Below are 15,227 nucleotides of genomic sequence, written 5' to 3'. Positions count from 1 at the left end.
TAAGAAATGTCACCTAAAAACTTAACTTTGCAGCTAACTCCTTTCGATATATAATGCCTCTTTAATAAGACTGTGTGTACCAATTTGTCACGGTTACCTATTAATCCCTGAAACCAAGGCCAAATTCAGTTGGCATTTATTGTCACAACTGGGCTGTTTTTAAACAGTTTTTTAAAGATGAGCTACTTTAATGTTTCCTGGCAACTCCCCTTTAGGCATTTGAGTTTGTGGTCTTTGTACAATGTTTATCACTCAGCCTGCTAATTTTCTTACGGATGGGGTGGAAGCAGAGGGAAAGACTGTTACACTCTAGCCTCAATCAACAAAAGCAATAGGCATACACACTTGAGTTGACTTTTTTCACTTTACTTCAGTAAAGTGATAGGTAACTTTTTTTATAATTAAGTATTTTTACATTCATTAGCTCTTTTATTTTTAATCGTCAATATTAAAGACAATGTCAGATGTAGGTATTATGACCTACAATTTATTTGAAGAAAATGAGGCTCAAAGAGGTTTGTGCCAAGTTCAAGCCTGTTCTTTTTCCATGAGACTGCCTTTCATTTGCTTGTCTCATTACATCTTCTCAGCAATCTTGAGAGACAGGTGCAGCCTGCAGGTTTCATCGCTTGTTGAGATTGGAGAAAGCAAACTCAGAGGAAGAGTTCTTTCTTGCCATTAATCACATTACTATTCCTCAGAACAAACCTGCTCTTGCCAGGTACAGTGCTGGACATGTAACAAGTATTATCTTATTTAATTCTTACCACTGCCGTATGAAGTAGGTATTGTTAATCCCCATTATTTTCCTGAATAAGATGGAGAGTTGGAGTTTGAACCTAGAACTATCTATAATAACATATTATCCGATTGTTTGGTTCCTTTTTTGTTGCCATTATGAGGCTACATTTGGTTTGGTGTGGGTTTTTTTTTTTCGGATTGTTGTTTTGCTCTGCAGTGATTCAAAACAAAAGGGGACCTGAAACTTAAGTTTAGTTCAAAGTATGCTTACTCTATTTTTGTATATATTCAGCAGTTTCAAAAAATATATATACATATATTTGTTTTCTTTTTAATGTGGACCGCACATTTAAGAAAATACTTGTTTAGGGTTTAGCACATCAATGTAGCAATTGGTTTTAAATTTTGGTTTATCATTGATTTTTGACAAAGAGGGCATATGAAAGTTAATTTGATTTGAAGATTAGGCAGTATAATAATTTCTTAGGTGATTTGTATGGCTTTTTGCAGCTTGTGAGATAATTAATTTTATAAAGTTCTTTATCCTGAGCTAGCTTTTTTAAGGTAAGTTAGGAACAAAAAGGCCCGAGAAAGCTAAATATGTAAGTATCGAGTTAGTGTTCCTTTTGTATATTTTACCTTCAGTTTGGGTTCCATTTTATTTTACTTACATTTTCTTGGAGAAGGTGCCCAATTTCAATTTTCAGAATATTCCCAGGAATACACGTTTTTTCTTAAAAATCATCAGAAAAGTTACAAGTTCTATTCCCTTTTGAGGGATTAGTCATTATATATATGTTTTTATTGATTTGAGAGATAGAGGTAGGGAGAGGGAGAGAAATAACAGTTGGTTACCTCCTGCATGCCCCCTAATAAAATTTAAACTGTAATTCTTCAGTTGCACTGGTCACATTTCAAGCTCCCAACCCGGGCATGTGCACTGAATCCAACTGGCAACCTCTCGGTCCAGCCAACTGAGTCGTACCAGCCAGGTCAGTCGTAGTTTTAAATTAAGTTTCTAACAATGCAGATGAAAAGTGGCTATGTTTTTGTCAGTTCTCAGTTATATTTAAACTAAAGAAAGTGTTGATGCAGTAATTGTCAATGGCATCGAAGCAGAGGCAGCTAGTAATTCCTACTGGAAATAGCATAAGTTTCGTAAGAAGTTATAAAAACTGACACTGACTAGGAACTTTGAGTTTTAAACAGTTTAATGAATGCTATCCCATGTTTTTATTGATATATTTGTTTTACACTAAAAATGACAATTTCCCTTTGTTAAAATATCATTTCTTAATTCTCCTGAGTATATTTGAGTACAGTAACAGCTCTTGGATCTAAATCTAGAATGTTAACTTCTTTTAAGTTCATTAGAGATAACTTTGTCACAAAGTACTTATTAATAAACCTTGCAAGCCCCAATTTTTCATACTTTGAGTAAATGCTTCTTACTAATGTTGTGAATTTTTTTTAATTCTTGATTTTTCTAGGGATTATTTCACATTTCAGCTGCTTTTGTTTTCTACTGCTATCATTGAGGGTTCAAGAACAAAAAATAAGTCTTCAGGTAAAACGCCTGATCCATAATAGTGCTTGGCATTGTATTTTGCTGAAAAGATCATATACCTGTTTGGATGCTTGATCTGAAAATAGAGTTGTGATGAAATTTTCGCATGGAGTTTTCTTGGCTGCCTCTAACAAATTTGGTTTTATTTGTTGTTTTTCTTTCTTCTTCTTTTTTTTTTTTTCCAAAAGGATTTTGGCTGTCTGCTTTCATTTATGTGTCTCCATCTGCAATTACTGTATGAATATGTGCTTGTCCTTGCTAAATATTTTAATTTTATGTATTTGGCTGCTTGAATTTTAAGTAATTTCTTTGGGCAATGAAAATTAAGAGCTTGAGGCTACAAGTGAAATAGCAATTTACGGAAGTTTTTTATTAGTTTATAAGTGTATGCTCCTTGTCTTCTCTATATTTTAAGGTTTCATATTTATGAAAATTAAATAAAATTTAAACTGTAATTCTTCAGTTGCACTGGTCACATTTCAAGTGCTCCTTTTGGGCCATACGTGGCTTGCAGCTGCCATTTTGGGCAGCACAGATGAGGGACTGTTTCTGTGGTCACGGAGAGTTCTGAGGACAGCGCTGTTTTCCTGTCCAGTAGAAGGAAGTTAGCAGCAACATGTAAGCTCATTTCTGGTACCAGTTTTTATAACAGTTGAGTAACTTTCGAAGATGAAGTATATGACTAGCCTTGAGCCATTTTCTTTACATATGGTAGCCATTTCCATCTTGAGTATTTCAAACTTACAGTTGCCTAAAACAGTTCATTTGCGTCAGTAATTATGTTATTTCAAAGTGAAATAGTTTCTTGTAGCAAAATTCATGAGGTAGTAAAAAGGCCAAGTGATTAGTCTAAATTTGAATTCTGAGTCCAGGACTCACTAGTTGTTGTAACTTCTGGTAAGTTACTTAACTTCTTTGAGCCTCAATTTGCTTATCAGTAAAATGTAGGTAGCATTAGTTACCTCGTAAAATTAAAAAATTTAAAAGACTTAAATATGTCTAAAAGCATGTAACAAAGGGGACATTTGTAATACCTTTAAATATAGAATGAAGCCAAAACATTTAAATTAACTAGGCAGTATCATTTGATTGGGGCTGTTCCCAGCCTGTCTATTGTAATAGGTCTCTAGAAGTGGCTAGATCAGGAGTATTCTGTGGAAGTTTCTGGTGGCCAAGGCATTATTTCTGACATTATGTAAAATTGAAATAACTAGAATACCAGAATGGGGTTATTCTAGGGGAAAAAAATAGAAAAATAAACTTGGTTACTGGAGAAGTCTGCAAAGTACTTTCTAATATTTTGTATAGTTTTACAACAAAATTTTTCACATAATTCTTTAAATTTCATCTCCATAATATTTGAGTGCCTTTATTATACTTATGTTAAAAAGGAGTGAAAGGAAACTCAAGGTTGACCAACATTTTGCAGTTGCCTAGCTAACCAATAGTGAGAATGGAAATTCATATTATGTTTTCAACTTTAAGTCTTATGCTCTTTCTACTTCAACATGCTGTTTCCTTGATAGTAGTTGTGTTTTTCAGGTAGGTGTATATTTCAGAATCTCTGGGGATGGGTCCAGGTATATGTAATTTTTTTTCTTACATTGAGACAGAATGCATACCCAAGTGATTCTGGTGCCCACCTCTGGCTAAAAATCATTGCTCTCTTCCAGGTTTAATTTTTCTCCTCCTATTTCAGTACATCTAGATAATTTATTGCATAGACCACATGAATAAGACTGATATGTAGGTAGATGAGCAACCACACTTGAAAAAGCAATTCAGTTTCATTTCCTGTTCACAATCTTGATCGTCTGTCTCTCCATTTGATCAGTGCTGGTGGCGAGAAGGACTCCAGAGTAGCCAGCTCTGGAAGTTAAGTCCATTAGTGTTCCCCCTTCTGCTTCCCTGAGATCAGTTTTGGCTCCTTAATACTAGTAGTCTGCTCTCATTGAGCCCAGGTCCTCAGGCATTGCCTCCGTATTGCCGTGGGTAATAAGTAGCTTCATGAATGCTTTCAGTTGCTTGACTGAAGTTTTTTTTTTGTTTTTTTTTTTTTTATCTTCACCCAAGGATATTTTTCCATTGATTTTTTAGGGAAAGTGGAAGAGAGAAAGAAAGAGAAACATCGATGTGAAATACATCGATTGGTTGCCTCCTGCACAAGCCCCGACCTGGGCCAGGGCCCAAGGATCCTGCAACCAAGGTATGTGCCCTTGACCAGAATTGAATTGAACCCAGGACCCTTTGGTCTGCAGGCCAATACTCTGTCCACTGAGCTAACCCGGCTAGAGCTTGGCTGAAGATTTTTAATAATCTTTCCTCAGCTGTCTTGAAGATGCTTCAGTGTCCTGGATTTAGTGGTATTTGCAGGCCATTTTTAACTCTGAATACATCACATTACTAATAAGCTCAAAAGTGAATGAAAAGATCATATCATGATGGGGTGGGAGAGGTGCATACTCTAGCAAACCCTCAGGTAGGCTACAGTTAATCACATTGTGTAGTGGATTTTCAAAAATAAAACATATTTTCAAAAATACAAAGACAGATTCTATTGGAAATTACTTTCAAATTTGAAAATTAAGCATTTGCTATTTGAGGCAGTTACTGAGGTTTTGCAGTGAGTGAACTGTCTTTTAACTCAGAAATGCTTATCAAAATGCAGTTGAGCAGGGGCAATAATATGCTAACATTGGCTTTTAATTTTCTGATCAGAGACCGTGTCACTAGAAACTATTTACAGTGAATAAACAGAGGGCTACTCCTGTGTTGAAATTAATGTGCTTGGAATGTTCTTCTATATAGGTGTACCTTTCTTAATATAAATATAGTTCTGATAATTTTTCATTACTAAGATTTAGGGAGCCTATGATTAACATGACTGATTTTAATATGGCATTCTAGATTAAACAAAAAGTTTTTAAACTTAATACCTACAAAGTATGACATAACATTCTTATTTTTCAAAATACATTGTTACGATAGATATTATATGCAGACTTAGAGGCCCAGTGCATGAAAATTCATGCACTGGAGGGGGGTCCCTCAGCCCAGCCTGCCTTCTCTCACAGTCCAGGAGCCCTCAGGGGCAGGAGGCGATCCAGCAATCAGGGGAAAGTGACACCCCATCACACCTCTGCTGCTGCCACTGCAGCAGTGCAAGCCTCAGCCGGCCCTGGTTACCTGAGCCTCGGGCGGCCCTGGGCAGCTGGGCAGCCGCCATCCGAGGCTTGCCTGTGCCTCAGGCAAGCCCTGGGCGGCTGGGGGGATGAGGGGACTTGGGAACTCCAGAGGCAGGTCTTGCTGTGTGCCTGCCACCCTGGCAGGGCTGAGGGAACTGGGTGCTGCCATCTTGTGGCTGTGGGCGCCGCCATCTTTGAGGGCATGGCAGTCAATTAGCATATCCCCTCCTTATTGGCTGTGGGCTCTGCCATCTTTGAGGGTGGGGCAGTCAATTAGCATATGCCCTCCTTATTGGCTGTGGGCGCCGCTATCTTTGAGGATGTGGTAGTCAATTAGCATATTCCCTCCTTAGTGGCAGTGGGCACTGCCATCTTTTCGATGGTGTGAGGGTCAATTAGCATATTCCATCTTTATTAGATAGGATTAGATTTATCTTTGTTGCACTGTAAATAAATGTTCTTATAAACAAGATAAAACCAAGGCCTTTTAAGATGTTAAAGTTATCCCAAATCAAAGATTAATAAAAAAAAACTATTGCAACAAACAAATGAGACTTGACAGTCATAGATCAACTTAAATGTATTGTAAGACAGTTATTTTTCTGTGAACAAAGCATTCAGAAGCTTGTACTTAGTGAATTTCTACTTCTGTTACATAGACGTCTATGGCAAAAATATGGTAATACTTTTTCTCTATTAAAATCTGGTCCATCTCATTTTCTTAATTTATGACATTTGAGATTCTATAGCTCATTTAGACTTAAATCTAGATGCATTGTTAATGTATTCCAAATATAGAAAATATGACACCCTATTTCATCAATTTTAAGACACGCTTCTTCTTCATACTTTGAAAAATGAGATGCATCTTAAAATTGATTTGTATCATAGTTTAATGGAGGCATTTTTTCCCCTTACTTGGTGGTATGTAAAACTAATAGGTAATCATTGGTGTTTTATGCTTGATAAAAAGTGATGGTTCTTTTTATAAAAAAATTTATGATGTGTGGTATATCTTCGTGGTAAAAAAAATCTAAGTGGTGAGAATATACTAATATACTAGAGGCCCGATGCACGAAATTCGTGCAAGAGTGGGCCTTCCTTTCCTCAGCTGCCGGCACCAGCTTCCCTTTGGCACCCGGGACCCAGGCTTCCCTCGCAGCCCTGGCTTCATCCGGAAGGTCGTCTGGTCTAATTAGCATATTATGCTTTTATTATTATAGATTATCTGGAATTATAGACTTTCAGTGTTTCCTTCAGATTCCTTTCTTTTTGTTCTCACTATCATCATCCTAGTGTCAAATCTAAAACCATTTAGTAATAAGTTTGATGTTCTTTATTCAGTGGAAACCAGTCCAGGGGTTGGGGGTGTACATTGCCTGACTAGCACTTTGTGAGGGGTTTTGGGCAGGAGCAGGTTTTATGGAGTGTCCAAAGAGACGAGAAAGGGCATGACTGGCGGGGAGCTCCAGGTCCTACTTTCTAGGGAAGGGTAAGCTGGCTGAAACTGAGTAGGAGGACTGATTGGTGTTAGGTTCCCTTGACAGTGAGGTGTTCCCCTAGTGCATGCTGATTTTGGGTTAGGTTTGTGACATGGATGGGGCCACTAGGGTGGCCTTATTTTGTGGGTCTCCATATACTGATTAACTTTATCACTAATTAGGTAGGTGCTTTACGTTAAACTGGTTCCCTATCTGTGGAAAGCTGTCCAGAATTTAAAAAAAGAAAAATGGAAATCAAGAGAAGGAGGCAAGACTTGGGGTTGGGGATGGGGTGGAGTTAGGGTAGTGGGTGGGACCTCCAGGGTTAAGAAAAGAAAAAGGGGGCAAGGATACTTGAGGGGGCCATTATTAAGCAGCATTTTTCACTTACCCAGCTTTACTTGTCTGGAAATCCTTTTCAGGTTAAGACTCTGGTTGTGACATATTAGCTTGTGAGCCGCTACTCAGTAGTTATCTAGGGAATACTCACCTCAGCCGTATTCCCTAGATTCCAAAAGCATACATCCTCTGCTAAGGCCTTTTTTTCTGCAGAAGTTGCCCTGGTACCCCTCCAGCCTTTCGGGTAAATCATCTGCTGCCACCTTCTCTTTTATAGGCCACGTGGAGTTTGTGTTTCCTTGTAACCTGCGGTCTCAAAGTTAATAACTAAAGGGGGAGTGCTTATGGAACGTACTTTTCTACAAGGAACTATTCCATTTATGGGCACAATTAAATTTGTTGGTTTTTATAGTACAAATACTTAATTTTTGGAAACTTCCTTACCTTACTCTGTCTTCAGTGTGTAGGTAGAGATTGGTGCAGTCTTTCCGCTTTACTTCAAATATGGGTGCTGAGTTTTATATATTCCTGACAAAATATGCCAGTCATCACTCTTTATCCGTTAGCATTCACGTGGTTCTTTTTTCTGCTTATTGTCCTGCATTTGTTTCCTCTTTCCTCAGAGGATGTCCTGAGTAAAGATACTGGGGAATGTGCGATCTGCCTGGAAGACCTGCAGCAGGGGGACACGATAGCACGGCTGCCTTGTCTGTGCATCTACCATAAAGGGTGAGTTTATCTCTGTGCTCACACACGATGTCAGCCAAGATCTCCCTCAGAGTTTCAGACATTGTAGTGAGGGTGGAAAAGGTTTCTTCTTCATTGAAACTCCCTCCCCCCATTTCTTAACAAATAATGCCCCTTTTTACTGCTAGAATTAAGATTTAAGCCCATATCTGTTTATACCCCAAAATCTATCATTTGTCCAGCATTTACTGTGACCCAGGTATTGTTCACAGCTTCTAAAATAGGTCTCTCATGTCAGTGTTGTATCAGTCTCATTTCACAATAGGAAATAAGCTGAGGGACCATAGTAAAAACCTCTCCAAGGTCACCTGGCTAGTAAATGGAAGAGCCGAGGTTCTACCCATGTCTGTTTGGTTCCAGATTCCGCCTGGTTTCTTCTAAAGTATTTGTGGTGTCAGAGCAACACAGGAAAAATTTTAAATTAACTACAAGAAGGGTATTAGCCACGCTGTCGTGTGTGTGTGTGTGTGGGGGGGGGGGGGGTCTGTGTTAATCCTCACCGAGGATATTTGTCCATTTTTTTAAAGAGAGGGGGAGAGACAGAGAGAAACAGTGATTGGTTGCCTCCTTGCATGCGCCTCGACCAGGACTGGGGATCGTGCCTGCAACCAAGGTACGTGCCCTTGACCAGAATTGAACCTGGGACCCCAGGCCAACCCTCTATCCACTAAGCCAAACCATCTTGGTTTATGGCATGTGCAAACTTGAAACGTGTCAATGGAGAGAACGTTAAATAGTTTGCATCCTGCTGGGGAAACTTCCTAGTTGTTGGGCAAGTTACTTAAGTTTATCATTTGCCACAGGGAGCTTTCTGTGGTGATGGAAGTGTTCTGTAGCCGTACTGTTAGTGGAGGAGCCACCAGCCATGTGGCTGTTGAGCACTTGAAGTGTGGCTAGTGTGACTAAGGAACTGCATTTTTCTTTCATTTCACCTTAATGAATTTAAGTTTAAACATCCACATGTGGTATGTAGCTACTGCATTGAACAGTGCAGATCGACAGGATAATGGTGTGCACCCTAATATTTAACGTCCCAACAAAATCGTAAAATACTTCATAAATGCGAGTGGATGATGATATACTTATTTGTGTATGTATATGTATTACAGGATGGAATAGAGTTAAAATAAGTATTTAATATTCACATATAAATATGGTCTTTTAAAATGTGATGCATTATTTTCAAGAATTAAAATTTAAAAGCAGTTTTTGATTACTCTGATAGGTGATATGAACAGGTTGATATTTATATAAATGAATAACTATTTTGAAGAGAAACACAGTTTTTCAGATTTGTCATTTGATTTTGAATATTGGTAAAGTGGTAGTTCTTTTGATTCTTTTTATAATGATTGTTGCTTAAATTTTAAAGTATTTTATAGCATAATTTTACAAAGATTATTTCCTTAACTGCTTAGAATAAGCAAAATGTAATAAACACATTTTTATCTTATATGTAGATGCCAAATATGATCACTTAAAAGTATTTCATTTTTCTTTTGCAAAGAGGTAAGCATTTTTATTATGGCTCTCATGACATTAATAGTTAAGCATAAGTGTTTCACTTTTCTGGTTTTATTCTTTTCTAGCTGCATAGATGAATGGTTTGAAGTTAATAGATCTTGCCCTGAGCACCCTTCCGATTAAGCATCAGTTTCCTGTTTTATAGGTAATTCTCCCTTTTTTGTTTTAATTGCCTTTTGAAGTGTTATCTGGATTATACATTCGCATCCATTTTCTTGGCTTTTCCAAAATACTCCTCATCCGTTCAGGCGTTTCATGAAATTGCCACAAGTCAGTCCCACCTTCGGGCTCCACTTCTAATCCTGGTTCTCTTGCTCTTTCCACCGCATCTGCAGGTGCTTCCTCCCCTGAAGTCTAGAGCCCTCAGTCATCCATGAGGGCTGGAATCAACTTCCTAACCCTGTAGTGTGGATGTTTTGCCTTCTTCCCACGAAGGACTAATGTTTTTAATGGCATCTATAGTACCGAATCCTTCCAGAGGGTTTTCAGAGGAATGACTGTCTGGCAAATACAGCTTTGCAAAATGTATTCAAGAGAATAAGACTTGAAAGTCAAAATTAGTGCTTGATTTCCTGGGCTGCATAATGATGCTGTGTTAACAGGCATGAAAACAGCAATCATCTCATTGTACATCTCCCTCAGAGCTCTTGGGTGACCAGGTACATTGTCAATGAGCAGTACTATTTTGAAAGGAATTTTTTTCTGAGCAGTACGTCTCAGCAGTGGGCTTAAAATATTCAGTAACCATGTTGTAAACCATGGTTTACATGCTGCTCTCCAGGTTTTGTTTTTCTGTTTATGTAGCAGAGTAGGTTGAACATTCTTAAGGGCCCCAGGACTTTCAGGTTGGTAATGAGCATTGGCTTCAACTTAATTGCATTAGCCCCTCGCAAGAGAGTCAGCCTGTCATTTGAAGCTTCAAAGCCAGGCACTGACTTCTCCTCTCTGGCTATGAAAGTCCTAGATGACATCTGTAAGGCTGTTTTGTCTACATGCAAGTGTGTGGTGGAATGTAGCCACCTTCATTACCTTGGCTAGACCTTCTGAATAACTTGCTGCAGCTTCTACATCAGCACTTGCTGCTTCACCTTGCACTTTTATGTTATGGAGATGGCTTCTTTCCTTAAACCTCATGAACCAACCCCTGCCAGCTTCACACTTTCCTTCTGCCTCCTCACCTCTCAGCCTCCTTAGAATTGAAGAGAGTTGGGGCTTTGCTTTGGATTAGGCTTTGGCATAGAGGAATGTGGCTGGTTTGATCTTCTCTAGACCAGTAGAGCTTTGCCCTTATCAGCAATAAGGCTGTTTTGCTTTCTTATTCGTGCGTTCAGTGGAGTAGCACTTTTAACTTCTTTTAAGAATTTGTCCTTTGGCCCGGCCAGCCTGGCTAATTGGTTGAGCATCAACCTATGAACCAGGAGGTCATGGCTTGATCCCTAGTTGGGGGGGGGGGGGGGGGGGTGGCATGCAGGAGGTAGCTGATCAATGATTCTCTCATCATTGATGTTTCTATCTATGTCTCCCTCTTCCTTCCTCTCTGAAATCAATAATTAAAAAGAAGAAGAACAGCTTACCCTTTGTATTGACAATTTGGCTAACTGGTACAAGAGCCTAGCTTTGAGCCTATCTCATTTTCAACATGCCTTTCTCACTAAGCTTACTTCTTTCTAGCTTCTGATTTAAAGTGAGAGTGTGGGACTCTTCCTTCCACATGAACACTTAGAGGTCATTGTAGGGTTAGTAATTAGCCATTGTTCAATATTGTTGTGTCTCGGGGAATAGGGAGGCCCAAGGAGAAGGAGAGAGACTGGGGACCGGGCAGTTGCTGGAGCAGTCAGAACACACTCAACATCTGTCGATTAAGTTTGTCTTCTGTGGGATGGTGTGTGGTGCTCCAAAACAATGACGATAGTAACGCCAGAGATCACTGATCACAGATCACCGTAACAAGTAGAATGATGACAAAGTTGAAATGTTGACATAGTCTTTATTGTAGAGGGGAGATAACTATGTGATGGTGATTTTTTGTGATATTTTAAGCTTTAATTGGCCCTTCTGTGTGTCCTTGATCTGTTCTTTTAAAGAACACTACCTTTATGAGTTTTTAGAATAGAAAGTGTGTGAAAACTTACGGTAATGGAAGCAATGTTCATGGGGAAATGAATGTTTGTTTTGATTTGTATTACTAGTGTGGACCTTTGCTTAAATCAAAATGTATCTACTTTTACACAGGTTTTCTTCTCTTCTCAAGATGCTTAAACAACAAGAGGAAATGGGGATCTGTCTCTGGAAAAACAAAACAAAAAATGCAGGCATACTCAGCCAAAAATCTGAGTTCTGTGCGACTCAGTTGATGCAGAGGTGGACAATCATAGGGAAAACCCTGCTGGAGGGAGGACATTTGCCACAGAACTCAGTGCACCAAACATGACATAGGACTCACAGGGATTTTGAAAATGCTGCACATCCCTTACTAGTCATCCACATCGGTAATGCTGATAAACGTTTTGTATGCAGACGCCAAAGTTAACTGATTTAAAAGTTGATTTACTTTTTATTAAGTTCTTTAGAGCTGCGTAACTAGTGTTTTGATTTGTTGTGTTTTTTAGTTTGGGGGTCTCTTTATATTCCCCAACATGATGTTTCTGCATTCATCTATTTTTAAGTTGAAGACCACATACTTTTCTTTCTATAAATTAAAGTCTTAAATGTGAAACCAAGAAATGTAATCAAGCAGTGAAACATTCTCTGAATGTAGACCATGATCTCAAGTTCTAATATTTTCCCCCCAAGAGTGGAAAATAGACTTCTACATAGGAAAGCTAAAATACTTAAACATTCTAAATTAAAAGTGTAATGTTATCAGAATGCAGTCCAAAGAGTAAATCAGGTTACATAATTACATTTTAATGAATTAAATATTGGATTGTCTACTGAATTGTAATTCCTTAAGTATATTCTTTCCTCTTAAATAAAACTGCTCGACAGCTAATCAGCAACGAATCATCTTGCAGCTATGCAACTTTAAAAAAAACAAACAAATTACCAGTTTTAAGTGCTGCCAGCTACAGTAATGTTGTTTTAACGGGTATTTTCATTTGTTCTTTTCATGTAATTATTTAATTGTGCTTTGCATCTCCAGGCAGTTTTCCCACATTTGGGTAAAATGTTTTAGCAGGTTGTAAGCTTCATAACTTATGAAAAGAGTAAAATAAAATTTTCTTGAGTGGAACTTGGAATAATTTGAGGGACTTTTATATACTTTTAAAAATCAGAAATCAATTAGGATGTCAGATTTATAGCAGTTTGCATCTTTAATTTTCCAGATAATCTGGAAGTTAGTGTTTGATAAATGATTTTTAAAGCAAATATGAAGATTTTGTTAATTTATAATTTATTAGTGTGTTGTTACTGTAATTGAAAATGTTATAGAACATTTAAATTCAGTCTTGTGTAGAAAGAAATGTATTAAACAAAATTATGTGAATAAATATTCCCACAAAATACATCTGAATGGTTAAAAAATACTGGGATAGAGTTATTAGGGCTGCAATACAGAAATGTCCTATTTTTTCTTTTTTGTGTTTGAATATCAGAAATCCCAATAAGTAGATGCTATTTTCAACCTGGGAGATGTTACCAGTGAGCATTTAAGCAGTGCACTTCACTCGGCATGAGTGAGCGTGGCACAGAAACATTTCCTTGTTTTAAGCCTTCTTCATGTATTTAAGTATTTGTTTTTCTGTTTAATGCTACTGTTCTTTATTCTCTTTTTTTCTCTCTATTGCTTCTGTCTCTTTTGTGGTTTGTTTTTTTTTTTGAAGGGCATGTACAGGAGCAACTGTTGCTACCCAGCAAAATTTGTGTATTATAAACAATTAAAAGAGGTTTTTCATTGCTTTCTGTGTGATTCTAGACCGGATAACATTTTCCCTAAAGTTATGCTGTGAAATGCCTTTGTTATGCTGCACTTGATAAAAGAACCCCAAACCTCCAGTGTGACAGCTGACAGCACAGTTTCATAGGTGCTTTTTAAATCAGTTTTGGAAAATAATTTTCCCTCCAGGAAAATATTCTTTCCTTAATTTTTTTTTTGTTATCACGAAATCTTAATATGAATCCACTTTATTCCACATTTTCAATTTTGTAAGCTTTCACACACACACACTCACACACACACACACACACACACACAAACATACACACACACACTCCACAGGAAAAACCTTAGAATGTGAATAATTCATTTTTTTCTACCTCTGGTATAATGTTACTTTGTTGTCTTCCATTCTTGAAGGAAAGGATTTACTGTAGCTGTGGTGGTTCACTGCTAGAGTTCTTGTGGAAGTTGACTTTCTGATACGATTTACTCACTGACTTTTAGAGTGTGTCCGCGTAGGTTCCCCTCGGTTCCCCTCTGCGCTGATCCTGGACCGCACCTCCATCTCCCTCTGTGAGGTCTGTGCTGCAGCTGCTCAGCGTCTGTCAGTGTCAAGCGCGACTTGTCACTGCGTTTGTCTGGAACAGTATTGACTTAACTTGTTTATAGCAGTCCTTTTTTTTATTAAAACTTACAAAAGTTAGCATTTTTACTTTAAATTCAGTCTCCATCAATAACTTCCTAAAAAGAACTGAGAAATTGAAAAAAAAAATGCTTTTCAAGCCCCGATGCTCAGTTTTTATTCAAAGTTGCTCTTCTGGAAAATGTTATAAGTAATATTCTACATAATGCCACATAATATTTATAACCCTGTATGCAGACACTGAATAGTGTAAGTAGGACATAAAATGACATTTGATATTTAAATGTGTAGCTCAAAGTACTGGCAGCTGAATATTATGGAGACAAAATAAAGATTGAAAGCCCAGGTTATCAAGTTGATGATAGCTTTCTAGAATCTTTGTAAATACTTACTTTCAAATAAGATCACACTTGCGAATATAGGAAGCAGTATGTTCTGAAATTTCACTTCACTGTCACTTTTCCTCATAATGGATTTAACCGCCAGTTTTGACTCTTTGTCTTACTGAGATCTGACTCCCCCCCCCCCCCCCCTCAGGATGTGTAAGAGAGCAGAATTATTGTCTGACTTTTGGCTCTTTGCCAGAGAAAAAGACTAAGCAAGCTCATTAACCTGTGTTTTTTAGAGATGGTTATAAATCAGATATAGATTGTTTTAAGAGCAGTGTTTATGATTGAAATATAAATAATGGTTTCTATAACTGATTTTTCTGTAGTAGCTGAAACATTTAAAAACATGCTGTTATCTGTTGCATACTATATAGGTTTTCTATTTCTTTTATAGGCTATACAATTATTTCAGTTTTCACCCACTAAATTAGTGGAATATGTAGCCCAAATGCCTGAGGGGCACCCTCAGCATATTTGCAATATGTATTTCAGTTAATAAAATGGCAGATTCCATTTCAAAGCTTACTTTACTTTCTAAAGTTGGGTCTAGTAACCTGTAAGGGCAATCATTTAAATTAACATAATCATAACAAGACATACGAGTCTACCTTTAAATGAAACAGATTGTAAATTCAATGTAAATATTGCCTATTTTTTTTTTTACTGACTTGGAGAGTGGAAGAAGGGAAATTTCCTAACAGTAAGCTACATTTGAACAAAGCATGAGATTC

The 15,227-nt window shown here is 37.7% G+C and overlaps 1 protein-coding gene across 1 annotated transcript in view; it reads left to right on the top strand.

Moving 5' to 3' along the window:
- The window catches only part of ZNRF2 (zinc and ring finger 2), a 67,258-nt gene extending 53,776 nt beyond the window's left edge, over positions 1-13,482 (top strand). The window contains exons 3-5 of the mRNA XM_079786153.1: positions 7,937-8,042; positions 9,650-9,729; positions 11,817-13,482. Of these exons, the coding sequence (XP_079642279.1) occupies positions 7,937-8,042; positions 9,650-9,707 (164 nt within the window). The 3' untranslated portion in view covers positions 9,708-9,729; positions 11,817-13,482. The remainder of the gene's footprint in view (positions 1-7,936; positions 8,043-9,649; positions 9,730-11,816) is intronic.
- The last annotated feature ends 1,745 nt before the right edge of the window (positions 13,483-15,227 follow it).

Source organism: Cnephaeus nilssonii (genome assembly GCF_951640355.1).
Source record: "Cnephaeus nilssonii genome assembly, chromosome: 12".
Taxonomy (NCBI): Eukaryota; Metazoa; Chordata; class Mammalia; order Chiroptera; family Vespertilionidae; genus Cnephaeus; species Cnephaeus nilssonii.
This window is presented reverse-complemented; position numbering and strand designations above follow the sequence as displayed.